Source organism: Polypterus senegalus, chromosome 7 (assembly GCF_016835505.1).
Source record: "Polypterus senegalus isolate Bchr_013 chromosome 7, ASM1683550v1, whole genome shotgun sequence".
In the NCBI taxonomy this organism is placed as follows: domain Eukaryota; kingdom Metazoa; phylum Chordata; class Cladistia; order Polypteriformes; family Polypteridae; genus Polypterus; species Polypterus senegalus.
The window spans coordinates 56,124,034-56,142,026 of NC_053160.1; the positions used below are offsets into that span (position 1 = coordinate 56,124,034).

Below are 17,993 nucleotides of genomic sequence, written 5' to 3' on the forward strand. Positions count from 1 at the left end.
GTGTGACCCCCCTTTGCAGCAATAACTGCAACTAAACGATTCCAGTAACTTTTGATCATTCCTGCACACCGGCTTGGAGGAATTTTAGCCCATTCTTCCATACAGAACAGCTTCAACTCTGGGATGTTGGTGGGTTTCCTTACATTAACTGCTCGCTTCAGGTCCTTCCACAACATTGGATCAAGGTCAGGACTTTGACTTGGCCATTCCAAAACATTAACTTTATTCTTCTTTAACCATTCTTTGGTAAAACTACTTGTGTGCTTAGGGTCGTTGTCTTGCTGCATGACCCACCTTCTCTTCAGATTCAGTTCATGGACAGATGTCCTGAAATTTTCCTTTAAAAATTCTCTGATATAATTCAGAATTCATTGTTCCATTAATGAGGGCAAGCCGTCCTGGCCCAGATGCAGCAAAACAGGTCCAAACCATGATACTACCACCACCATGTTTCACAGATGGGATAAGGTTCTTATGCTGGAATGCAGTGTTTTCCTTTCTCCAAACATAACGCTTTTCATTTAAACCAAAAAGTTCTATTTTGGTCTCATCCATCCACAAAACATTCTTTCAATAGCCTTCTGGTTTGTCCACGTTATCTTTAGCAAACTGCAGACGAGTAGCAATGTTTTATTGGAGAGTAGTGGCTTTCTCCTTGCAACACTGCCATGCACACCATTGTTGTTCAGTGTTCTCCTGATGGTGGACTCATGAACATGTGAAAGAGGCCTTCAGTTGCTTAGAAGTTACCCTGGGGTCTTTTGTGACCTCGCCGACTATTACATGCCTTGCTCTTGGGGTGATCTTTGTTGGTCGACCACTCCTGGGGAGGGTAACAATGGTCTTGAATTTCCTCCATTTGTACACAATCTGTTTCACTGTGGATTGGTGGAGTCCAAACTCTTTAGAGGTGGTTTTACAACCTTTTCCAGCCTGATGAGCATCAACAACTCTTTCTCTAAGGTCTTTAGAAAACCCTTTTTGTTTGTGCCATGATACACTTCCACAAACATGTGTTGTGAAGAGCAGGCTTTGATAGATCCCTGTTCTTTAAATAACACAGGGTGCCCACTCACACCTGATTGTCATCCCATTGATTGAAAACACCTGACTCTAATTTCACCTTCAAACTAACTGCTAATCCTAGAAGTTCACATCATTTTGCCAATCACAAATATGTAATATTTGATCATTTTCCTCAATAAATAAATGACCAAGTATAATATTTGTGTCTCATTTGTTTAACTGATTTCTCTTTATCTACTTTTGGGTCTTGAGTGAAAATCTGATGATGTTTTAGGTCATATTTATGCAGAAATACAGAAAATTCTAAAGGGTTCACAAACTTTCAAGCACAACTGTATATAGAGTGTTTGTTGTACATGCACATATACATACATAAATATATACACACACACAAAAACATGCATACATATACACTAACCTTTTATACTTACATATATAAGCAAACACACCACAAATTATCTTTATCACTCATACATACCTTGACAAGGATGTCTTTGACAATCTGATTACTATCATTGTGAACACTGATGTAGCTGGAAAATGTTTCACCAAGAAATATATTTCTAAAGAAATGCAAGACAAGTTTAGTTTTAAAATTTACAATAAAGACTGGAGCATAAAGCTATTATATAGATGGCAAGCTCATTGACTGGCCCCAAAAAGTCTTCAGTGTTCAACATAAACAGTTTAATCCCAAAACAATGTTTTTATTTTATAACAGCTTTGTACTTTACAAACAAGGGCAGTCATTTTTAAGTAAAATGCTATGCTTTTCTTTACTCAAGCATAATGAAGAAATATATTAACAGTAGATACTGTGGCTTTTACTCTCTTTACAGACCATAAACTATTAAAACACAATTTGTAATTTTATGTTCTTATCACAGAATTTTTTATTTACAGCAGCTCCCTAAATATCTTCTGTATAATAAGAGAAAAAGTATAATACCCAAAGTTTTGAGGAAGTGTGAGCATTTCACCAAGCATTAATGTCTCAGCTCCCTTTACAGTAGAGGGATCCTCCCTCATAAGTTTGGAGAAAAGGTCCCCTGCAACAGGAAAAATAATATAAACTGAAAACACTCAAACACAAATGAGGCTAGTGATGTAAAATATTAAGTATGTGATTTTATAATAATAATTCCTGTTGACTAAATAATTCAGGTTTTGATAAAACTGACAACAGAAGTTCCCAAGTTTATTTTGGGCTGCACAGTAGTTTGCAGTGCCAGTGGATGTGTACTGTCCAGATTAGGTTTTGTGTCTCATCTATGTATTCTTTTCATCTTATTGTGGCTTCGCCTTTTTCACTTCAAACCTATGTGGATTCTAAACTTATTGAGCTACCATTTTTAGGCAGTTCACAGTTAATATATTGTCCTGAGCAGCAAGTGGTTGCGGGGCTTTCAAATTTTTTTCATATGTTTAAATCTATATGACTGCATTTTGTTAGATGATGCCGATGTATCACAAAAATCTGATGGCAATTAAGACAGACCAGGCACCAGCATCCCACTGTTTTTTATGACATAAAATCTGTGTGAACTTGCATGTTTTGATAGTCATTAGCAAAAAGAGGGAAGACTTAATTTAGTCATTCAATGTTTACAATAAAGAAGTATGCACACGTATAAGAAAAGTCTGGTAAGGACATAACAGAATTTTAATGGCAGAAACACCAGTTTAGGGCACTTCTCTTCAGTCCACGAACACAGAACTATAACATTAACATATAATACTCTAAACATTCTGAAAGCTGAAGTGCCCGACTATCCATGACTAATCCAATTATACAAATAATTGTAATGTTCACAAAACTTGGTACTGTGGGCACTGCATTATTTTCTCAAATAAATACCTGGCAAGTCTCGGTCCTCACATGTCACTGGCATATTTGTGAATAAAGTTGGCTTTGTTAACCGCATCACTAGAAGAAAAAAAAGTACAATAAAAGTTTCCGCAACCAATAATTAAAAACATTCTAATAGTCCCAATATTTATAAGACAAATAATTGTGAAAATTCCTAAAACAAGTCTTTTATTTCAAATAGAGAGCCAAAGACTACTAGATTATACTCATTGTTAAGAAGTATACACAGTGTAGAGCAAAAAGGCACAGGTAAATAAAAGAAAAAAAGTTACATTTACATTATTTCTACACAATTAAGATATTAACAGCAAATTAATGATGGGTTTCAAAAGTTTAAATAATTTAGGGCCAAAGTGATACTGTCAGTTAAAGTATCAATATATTGGAGCACTTTAAGAAATTAAATCAGACTCATTTATCACATGAAAGATACTTACAAATCCAAGAGAAATTGTTTATACAGTTCTGCACGCGCAACAAAAGCAAGTTAAATGATTTCCTTGCAGTTACAGAGTAGACAGTTGTGGGGGTTTCAAAGGCAGTCTTGGGATTCAGAGTCTTTGGATTTAAGCCACATGGCTTATTACTGCCCAGTTGTAATGCTTTCCTAGCTGTCCACCAAGTGTACTTTTTTACAGAAATTAGATTGCACAAAATAGTGCATTGGGGTATCACTCTGTTGTCTTTTCAAAAATATTTCTCTCTATTATAAAAAAAAAAAAAAAATCTTGGGGCGAGACGCGATTTTCTCGGAGACACGAACTTCCCGCGAGACAAGGCAGCAAGACAAAAGGACAGCTGCAGTACAGGCTTTTAAATGTTTGAAGTGCTGTGTGACTTGCAGATCACGCAGCATGGCACAAGCAGCAACACAGCAGCTGATCGAGCATAGAGGAGGTAAAGAAAAATTTGTTTCCCATTCCATCACCGTTTAAGAGGTGGTTTCAGAGGAGCAACCGCATTTCCTTAGCATGCATTCAGCCCCCGTCTTCACAACGCAAGAGGCAGAGACGCAAAGTGGCTGGCGCGTAGCGTGCCCCTGGGTTGGAAGGGGATGGGCGAGCAGGGGGCAAAACCCCCTTGTAATGAAAAAAAAAGAAATAACCATGATACAGAAAATAACCATGATACAAAAATGTGTTTGCTTTGGTGGATTGAAATTTCTGCTAAAACAAAAGGATTCTATTGACCTCCTATGGACCACAATGATGATGATAAGATCTTAGATCCAAAATATTTCAATATGGATATAAATTTCAAATTAAGATGGTCACAATTTACAGAACTACTTGAGAGAAATACTCTGCTATCGGGCTCCACCTCAAAATAAATAGCAACCAAAAATGATGGTCTTATTTCAACTTCACTGGCATACAGTCACAAAAAATGACTTGAACTATTATCAAGAGATTCCCACTGCCCTGTAATTTTCAGATATAAAAGTTTATGTAATTGAGGGGAAAAAACAAAATCATAACAGATTACTCAATCTTTACATGAAAGATATTGTATATTGGTACTCTCACAAAAATTATATATTTTTTAAGTAATGTACATGTATAACATATTTACACTTCCATTAAAAGGGAATTCACTTTGAGCCCATAAACCTCTATAAAGAGGCTGTGGGTCAGTTTGTACAGCGAGAGAGAGGAAAATCGGGATTTGCAGAAGCCACTCCAAAACGCAACTGACACCAAAGTCCCATGATTGGTGATTCAAAAACTGGAATCCTCTGATCTCCAAGGACACACTATGAACCATGAAAAGTGCAAATTTCACTTGAGTCAGCTGTTAAAACCTTTTACAAGTTTATTAAATTCCTTTGTGAATATTGTATTTCTTTAAAATTCTAGTTTTCCCATAATTTCAATATTATACCAAATTTGTAACAATTCAGCTGTAAAGGGACATGAATTCTTTGCAGTGTATTACACAACTGGGTGGTAATGATCTTAGTCAAAAGTCCATAATCTGGTGAATGGTTTCTCTACAGGGACTATGGTGTTCTCTCACACACATACAAAGTCCATTTTCATTTTAGGCTAAACAGCATCCCTAAATTGCTGAAATACAAGTGCAAAAGTGATCCCTGTAATGAACTAGTGTCATGAGTCAGGTGGGCAGGGCTGGGGGCAGTCCCTGTTACTTTGTGACGCTTTCTACTGCCAAAACAGGCTTGTGTCACTCAGTGTGACACTTTAATAGAAAAATCATTTTCAGAAAAATGTGTCAAGATCTTTACATGATAGCAAGTTAGATTAATTATCATAATCCTGCAAAGAATCGAGTTAAAAGTATTTGCACTAAGCAATCTACTTTGTTGTACAAGTAGATATGTTTTCTGATGAATTATTCCTGCTATATTAAACAGCTGTTTACTGTGATAAGAATGGCTTATTTATACATAGATTTGAACATTCAGCCATGAACATTTTTAATCCCAGGCACACAAGTTTTCAGTTGAAAATGAATGAAATTAGACACAAGTGTAAAAAAAATACATTTTATTTCAAAAATGTATGTTACAGTAATACTTTGCATATACAGTATATTCAAGTGCTACAAAAAGTAGAACTGCCCCATTTTCCTTAGAGGTTTTCCACAGTTTAAAGCACTTTTACAGTCCAGTAGGCAGCTGCTTTCATCTTATACTGATCATATAAAAACCCTTTTAAAAACATAAAATATTCACATGTACAGTTGCTGTCCTAAAATCTTTTTTATTCAAACCAAAAAAAGCAATAAATATACTTATTTTGTATAAACTTTACAAGTTAAAATAAAAACTTAAATAAAAGTTACAGCTATAAACTAAATATTTTACCATGTTTACGTACTACTAAATTAATTTTACCATTAAGAGATAAATGTTGCTTTAGAAATATGCCAATGTTCTCACAGTATAAAATGTCACAGAACACCCATATCTGATCAATGTCCCTTTGAATATTTGCATTACATGCAGGAGGTCTTAAACGACACATTGCTTTGCTCAACTGAGCCCAAGTCAGTTCCAAATTATTATTCTTGCAGTTTGATATCTCAATTACCCATCTTGCTCTCTGTTGAAAATGAAGCTGCAATTCCTCAAGAACCTGTTGGAGCTCCTTCGAAAATGGCAACAGATTTTCAACAAATGCTTTTCTAGAATTTGAAACACTCCAGGATCTTTTAAACGGTGTGGCCTTACTTCCAGTACCTCTCACACATACAAAGTCTTTGTTACTTACTGGGGAAGACTGATGCAAACTGGTAGGCCACCTTAAAAATGCATTAAACTCTTGTAGGTTCTTGGTGCAGTCATAGCTGAAAGAACTCGCCAAAGGCTCAGATGCAGCTAAGGAATACTTCACTTTTTCAACTTCCTCAGATGACATAAATGGTGGATCTTTTTTTGGTTTCAGTACAGACATTCCATCACATTTATACCATGGAGAAAACAGTGGCACAGTTCTTTTAGGAAAATCCTCCATGGCCGTTTCTGCTATTTTCATCAATTCCGGAATTCCATTTTGAAGTCGGTGATGCAAAATTACTTCCATGACTGAAGTAGTACATACTTATGAATGTAACACAATCACATTGTAAACCATTAGTGATGCATTCCACACATCTTCACACATCATGACTGCTCAGGACCTAAAGCAAAAGTATTGTGAATACATAAAAATGAACTGTTGTTCATAATTCAATGGTTGATTTAAAAATTTGTTGTGTTAAGAAGCCATCTACGACACATAAGGAGAAAGCCAAACAAAGAATGAACCTTCATATAACCTTTACTGTGTCCCACTTTTGACCAAAACAATCATTAGCTGCAAATCTTGAAACTACTTAGTTTGAAATGCTGAATATGTCTAAGCTGAATGAATAAAAGACTGTTTAGCAACCAAACTAACATTTGTGCCAGTAACTTAAGTTTCTTTTAAGAACATTACTACAAAATGTAGTAGCTAAATACTGTATGTGAACTGTGACAGAAGAAACATTCAGAACATTTGATAGACTTGCAAAGATGTTTAGATGTTGCAGCCATTTCTTCTGTGTACAAAGAGTGGTTAACAGAATAAAGAATCAGTCTAGTAAATTTGTTAACTTTAATATTCATAAACAAATACATTTCTACTTATAACAATTTTTTGTGAAGTAACCTGCGAAAATGCGCAAACATTAAAGCTATCTCAATGATTCCAAGAAGCATTACTTACAGTCAAAGTACTTAAAATGGATCTACACTGATGTAATAGCAGAAATGTAGCTGGTGGTTTCATTTCCCTGCATTACTTGTTTTTTCCTGGAGTGCTAAACTTATTTCTTACTAAAAATGACACAAAATACCTCATCTTTGCCGCAATATTATCATAAATATGGACTACAGTTTTATACTTGGTAAAATAGTGTACAAGAACCCAAAAAAGTCCATATGTTCATGTGAATTATTTGAATTTAATGTGAAATATAAATTTAAAACATTCTGGTTTGATTTTACATGTGTATAACTTGAACAACAGCTTTACTTCAATAGCAATAATACATTTTATTTATATAAACAAAGCATTTGCTTTTAAATGATTCCACCAGCAATTATTTTTTTCTGTTTGTTCCCCAGATGTCTGGATGGTACCTTCACTGGCAACTACAGATGCCCTCCAGTTTTAAGACATGCACAATAAGTTAATGTGTGAAACTAAACATGTAAAGGTATAAAGTGCATGGAGGTATGTGGGACTGTGACTTTTGAGCTCTGCCTCATAACCCGTGGCAGAGGCTCTTCACATCTCTAACATGTATGCCAAGTTTGCTCATTGGAAGATTTTTTTAAATGTATTGATTAATTGCCATTGTTTTTATATTCCATTATACTCTCAGGCTGAGTTCTTTCTAACTGGAAAATCAGTCTTTTTATAGTTGTATCCCATGATTGATTACATGTCTAAACAGTGATTAAGACAAATGTTATTAACGAATGTTAATCAATCTGAATGGTATTAAATTCTAGTTTAGTGTTAAACTTTTTTTTTTAAATTCAGAAGCCCAGTTAACAGGGCTTCACCTCAGGAAACGAGGGTCAATTCACGTGAAATCAGATGAGGAATTCAGACTAACCACCTTCCATTTACATCGTACATTAATGAAATTACATTGCTGTACCCAAAAACTAGTGTGCCACATTTTTGGGCTTGTATGTTTATTAGTTTCTAGATATGAAGCCTTTAAAAAAAGGGGGCTGTGAACCTAATTTTACAAAAAAAAAAAAAGTGCCACTTGCACAGTGTCATTTTTAGAAGTCATACTTTTTAAGAACAGGTTTGTTCTTTAGCGTTAGAGGTATTTAACTTTTAATATAGTTGGTCTATAGTTGCATATTTGCCAATTCATGGTTTGCTGGACATAGCATAAAAAAAATAATAAAACCTGGGAATCCACAATATCTTTTAAATGTACATAGCTGTATGCTTCTACTTGCCAGTCAAATATGATTGCTGATGTCAGCAGAGCTCTGCTACTCTGCTCTACACAGCCATCCTGGTTAGTCTTATTTGGAGGCCGGCTTCAGCAACTGATACACCGATTTACTTTTGTAACTGTACACTATACAGCTCTGTGATTATATTATAATTAGCCTCTGTGTTCTGCATTTCTCTTTGAAGTAAAACATTGCACGTTTGATACCTTCGTAAATATAATTGGGTTCAATAAAAATATCTTGTGTGTTTAGTCACTAGAACATTGTTTTTCCTGTGGAATGGCAGTTTTTAATGGTTGAATTTAATTTGTCATACATGGCCAACATGCATTTGAAAATACACGTGAAATAAATTTGTTCCCATTTTAACACCTCCTAATTTAAAATGTTTAATAAAGAACTATAACATCAGTAATACCTATCAAAATCTGAAAGATATGATATGGTTTAGTGTGAAGATACAGAGTGCCAAAGTTGCTCTAAAGCACTGAAAGTATTTTTTAATACAATTTTCAGCAAGCCATAATTTGGCAAATATGCAACTGTGGACCAACTGTTTATGAAGTTAAAAACATCTAATAACTAAAGAACAATCGCAGAGAATTCCAGGCAGGTAGCATTAACAGTTTGAAAGTTATGACTTCAGGAACATTGCTGCTTTCAATAAAATTAGGACACGCCTCCTTTTTACAGCCTCTATACCACAGAAACTGCCGAGGATAAAAGCCTAACGCACTCGTTACTGGGTACGATGGCATTAGTTTCAGCAGGTAGGAATTATTTCGGAGATGATCTGTCGGGAATATTTTCTAGAAGCTACTGATCTGACACGAATTGATTCAATAATGAAATGCAGTTAACCACAATAAAGCGTACAGTTACGTTTGGACGATTTTAAAAACAACAATCTACTTTAAACCTGACTAAAGTGCATGTTTTTTTCAATATCGATGGCTGCTAGGGATTGCTGTAAAAATCGTAAAGAGGAGGTATTTTCTTATTCGGGTGAATTGATTACTGAGGAGATTTTGCCCCCCTTCTTACTTATGAATGACTGGACTGTTTAAAGGCCGGACGCTGTAACCGGAGCAGTCACCCGCCTTGTTGTGCCCACTAAAACAGAAGCTACTGTGGCGGAAAGGATCATCAGGACCTTAAGTCTGTACAGATATAAACAGCAATCACGCTTTCTAGTTGCCATTGTCTCCGGTTTAGTTAAACCCTGTATCGAACGGTATCAACGTAGCACAGCCCAAGCATGAAACATCTAACTAATTACAGGTTTAACACATTTTTACTGGGGATGGATATGTAAATGTATTACATTGAAATCGTAACACTTTTATTTCACCGAGTCCTTTTTAAATTCAGCCACTGTACTGGCACAGATCCGGTTCGCGTAAAAAATAAAATTGCTATGTAAATCAGCAAAACACATACCACGTTAAATGTATGTAGAAAAAATATGCGCATACACATTGCACAACATAAAGCTACAAATTTCTAAAACAAAAAAATGACAGAACCAACTAAAATTATTTTTAACTATACGTTATATATATATATATATATATATATATATATATATATATAAATTGTGTTGCACACTAACCATAAACAAATACGGCCAATTTAAATATATCTTCTTTTAAACACACATAAATTTAAATTGCAATATTTGGGCCCATTCTAGAGTAATAAGCACAGTAAAATACACGACACCTCTTCGATGTGTAATATTTGATAACAAAATACAAACCTTTTAAAGCAAGCAAATGCTCTTGTTTGGCCTGATTGACGTCCATCTTTCCCGACTCAGCTTGAACTTTGACCTGCATTGCAAACCGTTCTACGGCAACCTCGCTGGGACAAACCTGCCCTACAACGGCGATCGACAGCTTGCGTCTGTCTTCGACTTCAAACGTTTATAACGAGCTTTAAACTGACGAGATCGCAGATTGTGGTTAGCTGGCATATTGGTGCAATAAAGCGACTGAATTAAAAAAAATAAACAACATTTATTGTAACGGACTGATTTTGGCCTTATTGTGGTGGGTGGATGTATTGAGGGGTGAAAGCGGGTCGGATTTTGTGTTTACATTTTCTGACGGGTAAGGTTGCTAAATGTCCGGCAAAAGGAGGACATCCTCCTTTGTTGGTCTGATGTCCTGCTTCCGACAGGCAAAGCAAAAAAACCTCGACATTGTCCTTTTAGTTCAAGGCGTAGTGGTGTAGTCGAAAGGATCTGAATTTTTCACAGAGATGTAATCATATTGTGAAATGGAAAAAGATAAAAGTCCAATGAAGTTCTAGGACGATGCAAAGCTCAGTGGTCAGCAAGCACTGTTTTTTGCTGTTGACTTCCAGCACTCTTAGCTGCATACTGGCTCTCATTTTAGAGGTGTTCTGATCCAGTGACCTCCACACCCTGGTTGTGGTGCTGAAAAATGACCCCACTCTTCAATCATGGTGCTTAAAACATTAAGGGGGAACCCCACCTGCCCTTTGATCACTGTTCAGTGACCCCAAGGGAGAAATGTAAATAGAGATGGTGGTGCTTAAATTTCTAATGGGGAAATGTTTTTAACTTTAATATATCAGTTTAACACACAGAGCACCAGCACCTCTGTATACCCACTTCAAGCACTGCTTTACATATACATTCAAATCTGTGGACTTTAAAGGGAGACGGCATACAACTGATGAATAACACAATGAGAAATACTGTACTTGAGAAAACTGCATAAATAAATGAAAATGAAAATCGTAAACATCTAATAATGATGATATACAATACACTCAAATTTTACATTATTCCAACTAATTACCATTTTCCACCTGGTTCGCATCCCCTGCATTCTCCACCTTCTTCTTCTTTCGGCTGCTCCTGTTAGGGGTTGCCATCTTCTTCCATATCTTTCTGTCCTCTGCATCTTGTTCTGTCACACCATCACCTGCATGTCCTCTCTCACCACATCCATAAACCTTCGCTTAGGCCTTCCTGTTTTCCTCTTCCCTGGCAGCTCTATCGTTAGCATCCTTCTCCCAGTATATCCAGCATCTCTCCTCTGCACATGTCCAAACCAACGCAATCTTGCCTCTCTGACTTTGTCACCCAACCATCCAACTTGAGCTGACCCTCGAAGGTACTCATTTTTAATCCTATCCATCCTCGTCACACCCAATGCAAATCTTAGCATCTTTAACTCTGCCATCTCCAGCTCTGTCTCCTGCTTTCTGGTCAGTACCACCGTCTCCAACCCATATAACATAGCTGGTCTCACTACTGTCCTGTAGACCTTCCCTTTCACTCTTGCTGATACCCGTCTATCACAAATTACTCCTGACACTCTTCTCCACCCATTCCACCCTGCCTGCACTCTCTTTTTCATCTCTTTCCACTATCCCTATTACTCTGTACTGTTGATCCCAAGTATTTAAACTCATCCACCTTCGCCAACTCTACTCCCTGCATCCTCACCATTCCACTAACCTCCCTCTCATTTACACACTTGTATTCTGTCTTGTTCCTACTAACCTTTATTCCTCTCCTCTCTAGAGCATATCTCCACCTCTAAAGGGTCTCCTCAACCTGCTCCCTACTATCGCTACAGATCACAATGCCATTAGCAAACATCATAGTCCACTGGGACTCCTGTCTAATCTCGTCTGTCAACCTGTCCATCACCATTGCAAATAAGAATGGGCTCAGAGCGATCCCTGTTGTAATCCCACCTCCACCTTGAATGCATCCATCACTCCTACCGCAGACCTCACCATGGTCACACTTCCCTCATACATATCCTGTACAACTCTTACGTACTTCTCTGCCACTCCCAACTTCCTCATACAATACCACAGCTCCTCTCATGGCACCCTGTCATATGCTTTCTCCAGATTCACAAAGACACAATGCAACTCCTTCTGGCCTTCTCTATACTTCTCCATCAACATCCTCAGAGCAAACATTGCATCTGTGGTGCTCTTTCTTGGCATGAAACCATACTGCTGCTCACTAATCATCACCTCACTTCTTAACTTAGCTTCCACTACTCTTTCCCATAACTTCATGCTGTGGCTCATCAATTTTATTCCCCTGTAGTTACTGCAGTCCTGCACATCCCCCTTATTCTTAAATATCGCACTAGTACACTTCTTCATCACTCCTCAGGCATCCTCTCACTTTCCAAGATTCCATTAAAAATCTGGTTAAAAACTCCACTGCCATCTCTCCTAAACACCTCCATGCTTCCATAGGTATGTCATCTGGACCAACGGCCTTTCCGTTTTTCATCCTCTTCATTGCTGTCCTTACTTCCTCCTTGCTAATCCATTGCACTTCCTGATTCACTATCTCCACATCATCCAACCTCTTCTCTCTCTCATTCTCTTCATTCATCAGCCTCTCAAAGTACTCTTTCCATCTGCTCAACACACTCTCCTCGCTTGTAAGTACGTTTCCATCTTTATCCTTTATCACCCTAACCTGCTGCACATCTTTCCCAGCTCGGTCCCTCTGTCTAGCCAATCGGTACAGGTCCTTTTCTCCCTCCTTAGTGTCCAACCTCTCATATCGTACAACTCATCATATGCCTTTTCTTTAGCCTTTGCCAAATCTCTCTTCACCTTGCGCCTTATCTCCTTGTACTCTTGTCTACTCTCTGACTATCCCACTTCTTTGCCATCCTCTTCCTCTGTATACTCTACTGTATTTCTTCATTCCACCACCAGGTTTTCTTTTCCTCCGTCCTCTTTCCAGATGTCACGCCAAGAACCCTTCTTGCTGTCACCATTACTACATCTGCTGTAGTTTCCCAGCTGTCTGGTAACTCTTCACTGCCACCCAGTGCCTGTCTCACCTCCTGCCTAAACTCAACCTTGCAGTCTTCCTTTTTCAACTTCCACCATTTGATCCTTGGCTCTGCCCTCACTCTCTTCCTCTTCTTGATCTCCAACGTCATCCTACAGACCACCATCCTATGCTGCTTAACTACACTTTCCCCTGCCACCACTTTGCAGTCTTCAATCTCCTTCAGATCAACTCTTCTGCATAGGATGTAATCTACCTGTGTGCATCTTCCTCCACTCTTGTACGTAACCCTATGTTCCTCCCTCTTCTTAAAATACATATTCACCACAGCCATGTCCATCCTTTTGGCAAAATCCACTATCCTCTGACCTTCTTCATTCCTCTCCTTGACACCATACCTACCCATCACCTCCTCATCTCCACTGTTCCCATCACCAACATGCCCATTGAAATCCGCTCCAATCACCACTTTCTGTTCCTTGGGTACACTGTTCATCATTTCATCCAACTCACTCCAAAAATCTTCTTTCTCACCCATTGCACACCCAACTTGCGGTGCATATGCAATAGCAAAATTCATCATTACACCTCAAATTTCCAGTTTCATAATCATTACTGTGCCTGACACTCTTTTCACCTCCAAAACACTCTTGACATACTGTTCCTTCAGAATAACTCCTACCCCATTTCTCCTCCCAACCACACCATGATAGAACAATTTGAATCCACATCCAATCCACCTGGCCTTACACCCTTTCCATTTAGTCTCTTGCACGTACAATATATCACCCTTCCTTTTCTCCATCATATCTGCTAACTCTCTCCCGTTACCAGTCATACTGCCAACATTCAAAGTTCCTAGCCTTAGTTCCACTCTCTTTACTTTCCTCCCCTCCTCCTGACACGTGTCCCCCTCTTCTTCTTCTACTTCTTCTTCGGCCAACAGTAGCCCAATTTCCGCCAGCACCCTGCTGGCTAACAGTACTGGTGGCGGTCGTTGTTAACCCGGGGCTCGACCAATCCAGTATGGAAATTTGTATTGTTGTCCGCATATTGATTTGTCAAAATTTTACACCGGATACCCTTCCTGACGTAACCGTCCCCATTTATCCAGGCGTGGGACCGGCACGAAGAAACACACTGGCTTGTGCATCCCCTGTGGCTGGGTTCCCCTGCATTCTCCACCAAGGCTTCCTTTCTACCTTCGAATTTTTAAAGCCGATTCTTTATCTCTTGTTCTGCACTTTTAATGTCACTTTCGTCTCGTGCCAGTTTCTTCATTCTGCGCTCTCAGCTTGTACAGTTCATTTCATGCCTTCATTTACTCTTCACTTTACGTGGTCCCGCCCAATTCCTCCTTCCACTCGCTGCATTTTAAAGCTTCATTTCAGGACGTCACTTACTTCCTCTTTCCCTGCACCTATGCTTTTTATTGCTTTTATTACTCGCTTTGTACTCTACCTTTCGCGCTCTTTACTTCATTTTGAGGCCATCGTGGGAAAAGTGTCTCTCATCTCATCGATCTCACATGAAAGCAGCCACTTTCGCCCTCCTCTTCTCGTTGCTTGCTGCTTGGCTCGCCTCACCTACATAGTATCCTTTGTGTCCCCAATGTGTCCTGTTATTGGACTATCGAGTAGTCCTGACACGTCGGAGAGTGCAGCCTCCCAGTGAACCACTGCTTTGCTTTTCAGCTAGACAATGCAGTGATATACACTCAGCAGACAGTTCTTTAGATCAATACGCTTACACTTGAAATGAAGGACATCTTTCCCACTACAGAGTAACACCGTTTGAAATAAATGAACGATTCGTACCGCTAGCATCGGATGACTGGTGGCCAAAACATCGAGTGTACCATTGCGCCGTCTATGCGTGAATCGATAGATTGCAAAGGAATACATAAAAAAAACAATTCTCGGTAAATGTGTTTTTTTTATTTCTGCATCCCCTTTGCACAGCCGATTCCTGCACTCAAAAAAATATTTAGGCCTAATATTTAAAATTTATGTACAGTATTTTAAATGCATATAAAATTTCCATTTATTTGGATTACACAGTTTTAAAGTAAGCAAACTAATAAACCAAATGTGAAGTGTATTTATGAGTCCAGCATACTGTAAATGAAACAAGAACGAATGAGGTTTATGTAATTGTACTAATGAACCTAATGTCTTTTAAATATAAAATACAGTAGCTACGCCTATGTATTTATCATGAATACACACAGTGTGTGTCAAATTCATAAGTATGAGGTTTATGTATTCAATATGAATAAAGCCTATTTGTTTAAAATGCATATCCAGATTCATGTTAATAAATCCATTCTGTTTAAATTATGCTTAATTACCAGGTAGACCCATTTTACTGACAATGTATCCAATGTTACATACTTTTTATTAATAAGCCCAATGTATTTTAAATCCATAACAAAGGTATTTCAAATGTTTATGTTTTTACCCATTCATGTCACAAATAACTACAAATTATAACAAAGACCACCATGTTCCACATTTGACAATTTATTAACACTTATGATATGTTGCGGGCGGCACGGTGGCGCTGCTGCCTCGCAGTTAGGAGACCCGGGTTCGCTTCCCGGGTCCTCCCTGCGTGGAGTTTGCATGTTCTCCCATGTCTGCGTGGGTTTCCTCCGGCGCCCGGTTTCCTCCCACAATCCAAAGACATGCAGGTTAGGTGGATTGGCGATTCTAAATTGGCCCTAGTGTGTGCTTGGTGTGTGGGTGTGTTTGTGTGTGTCCTGCGGTGGGTTGGCACCCTGCCCAGGATTGGTTCCTGCCTTGTGCCCTGTGTTGGCTGGGATTGGCTCCAGCAGACCCCCGTGACCCTGTATTCGGATTCAGCGGGTTAGAAAATGGATGGATGGATGGATATGTTGCACAGCAAAATCTAAAAGGCAGCAACACTGATTTTCTGGACTCAGTTCAAATGTTGAAATCAGAATCAAAAATATTATCACAAGGATCAGACAAGCAGCTGTGCGCCATTTGTTTTAACACTTTGTTGCTTGCTACATGACAAAAGTGTATACAGTATATACAGGTATATATACTGCTCAAAAGAATTAAAGGAACACTTTTTAATCAGAGCATAGCATAAAGTCAATGAAACTTATGGGATATTAATCTGGCCAGTTAAGTAGCAGAGGGGGTTGTTAATCAGTTTCAGCTGCTGTGGTGTTAATGAAATTAACAACAGATGCACTAGAGGGGCAACAATGAGATGACCCCCAAAACAGGAATGGTTTAACAGGTGGAGGCCACTGACATTTTTCCCTCCTCATCTTTTCTGACTGTTTCTTCACTAGTTTTGCATTTGGCTACAGTCAGTGTCACTACTGGTAGCATGAGACGATACCTGGACCCTACAGAGGTTGTACAGGTAGTCCAATTTCTCCAGGATGGCACATCAATACGTGTCAATGCCAGAAGGTTTTCTGTGTCTCCCTGCACAGTCTCAAGGGCATGGAGGAGATTCAAGGAGACAAGCAGTTACTCTAGGAGAGCTGAAGAGGGCCATAGAAGGTCCATAACCCATCAGCAGGACCAGTATCTGCTCCTTTGGGCAAGGACGGACAGGATGAGCACTGCCAGAGCCCTATAAAATGACCTCCAGCAGGCCACTGGTGTGAATGTCTCTGACCAAACAACCAGAAAGACTTCATGAGGGTGACCCAAGGGCCCCATGTCCTCTAATGGGCCCAGAGCTCACTGCCCAGCAGCATGCAGCTCGATTGGCATTCGCCATAGAATACCAAAATTGGCAGATGCACCACTCGTGCCCTGTGCTTTTTACAGATGAGAGCAGATTCACCCTGAGCACGTGACAGAAGTGAAAGGGTCTGGAGAAGCCATGGAGAACATTATGCTGCCTGTAACATCATTCAGCATGAGCAGTTTGGTGGTGGGTTAATGATTGTCTGGGGAGGCATATCCATGGAGGGTCACACAGACCGCTACAGGCTTGACAAAGGCACCTTGGCTGCCATTAGGTATCAGGATGAAATCCTTGGACCCATTGTCAGACCCTATGCAGATACAGTGGCTCCTGGTGCACGACAATTCCTGGCTTCATGTGGTGAGAGTATGCAGGCAGTTCCTGGAGGATGAAGGAATTGATACCATTGACTGGCCACCACACTTTCCTGACCTAAATCCAATAGAACACCTCTGGGACATTATGTTTTGGTCCATCCAATGTCACCAGGTTGCACCTCAGACTGTCCAGGAGCTCAGTGATGCCCTGGTCCAGATCTGGGAGGAGATCCCCCCACAACACCATCTGTCATCTCATTAGAAGCATGCACCAATGTTGTCAGGCACGTATACAAGAACACAGGGGCCATACAAAGTGCTGCGTACAATTTTGAGTTGCTGCAATTAAATTTTGGCAAAATGGACTAGCCTGCCACATAATTTTTTCACTCTGATTTTTGGGGCGTCTTTGAATTCAGGGCTCTGTAGGTTGATCATTTTCATTTCCATCAAACGATGTGGCATCCTTTCGTTCCTAACACATTACCCAGTCTATATCAGTATAGATATCCAGGAGGATTTCTTTTTCCCATTGAGATCTGATGTGTTTTCAAAGTGTTCCTTTAATTTTTTTTAGCAGTTTATATATATACATACAAGGGATGTTTAAAAAAATTCCACACTTTTTAAAATTTCATTAATTAAGAATTTCAAAAACAAGTTACATCACTTTTCTTCATATAATCACCTTCCTTTGCGATGCAACTTTCCCAGCGTTGTACCAATTTTTTAATGCCCAATTACTACTCCTCCCGCCTCCAC

General features: G+C 38.9%; 1 protein-coding gene across 4 annotated transcripts in view; it reads right to left on the reverse strand.

The window, feature by feature from the left end:
* trappc13 (trafficking protein particle complex subunit 13) overlaps positions 1-10,278 on the reverse strand; it is a 30,117-nt gene extending 19,839 nt beyond the window's left edge. For 3 of the 4 annotated variants that reach the window (XM_039758678.1, XM_039758677.1, XM_039758676.1), the window contains exons 1-4: positions 10,126-10,278; positions 2,885-2,953; positions 1,976-2,075; positions 1,505-1,589 (exon numbers count right to left, since the gene is read on the reverse strand). In XM_039758678.1, coding sequence (XP_039614612.1) covers positions 1,505-1,589; positions 1,976-2,075; positions 2,885-2,953; positions 10,126-10,204 — 333 coding nt within the window. In that variant the 5' untranslated portion in view covers positions 10,205-10,278. The remainder of the gene's footprint in view (positions 1-1,504; positions 1,590-1,975; positions 2,076-2,884; positions 2,954-10,125) is intronic. The other variant, XM_039758675.1, reaches the window with a different exon arrangement.
* Between the last annotated feature and the right edge of the window lie 7,715 nt (positions 10,279-17,993).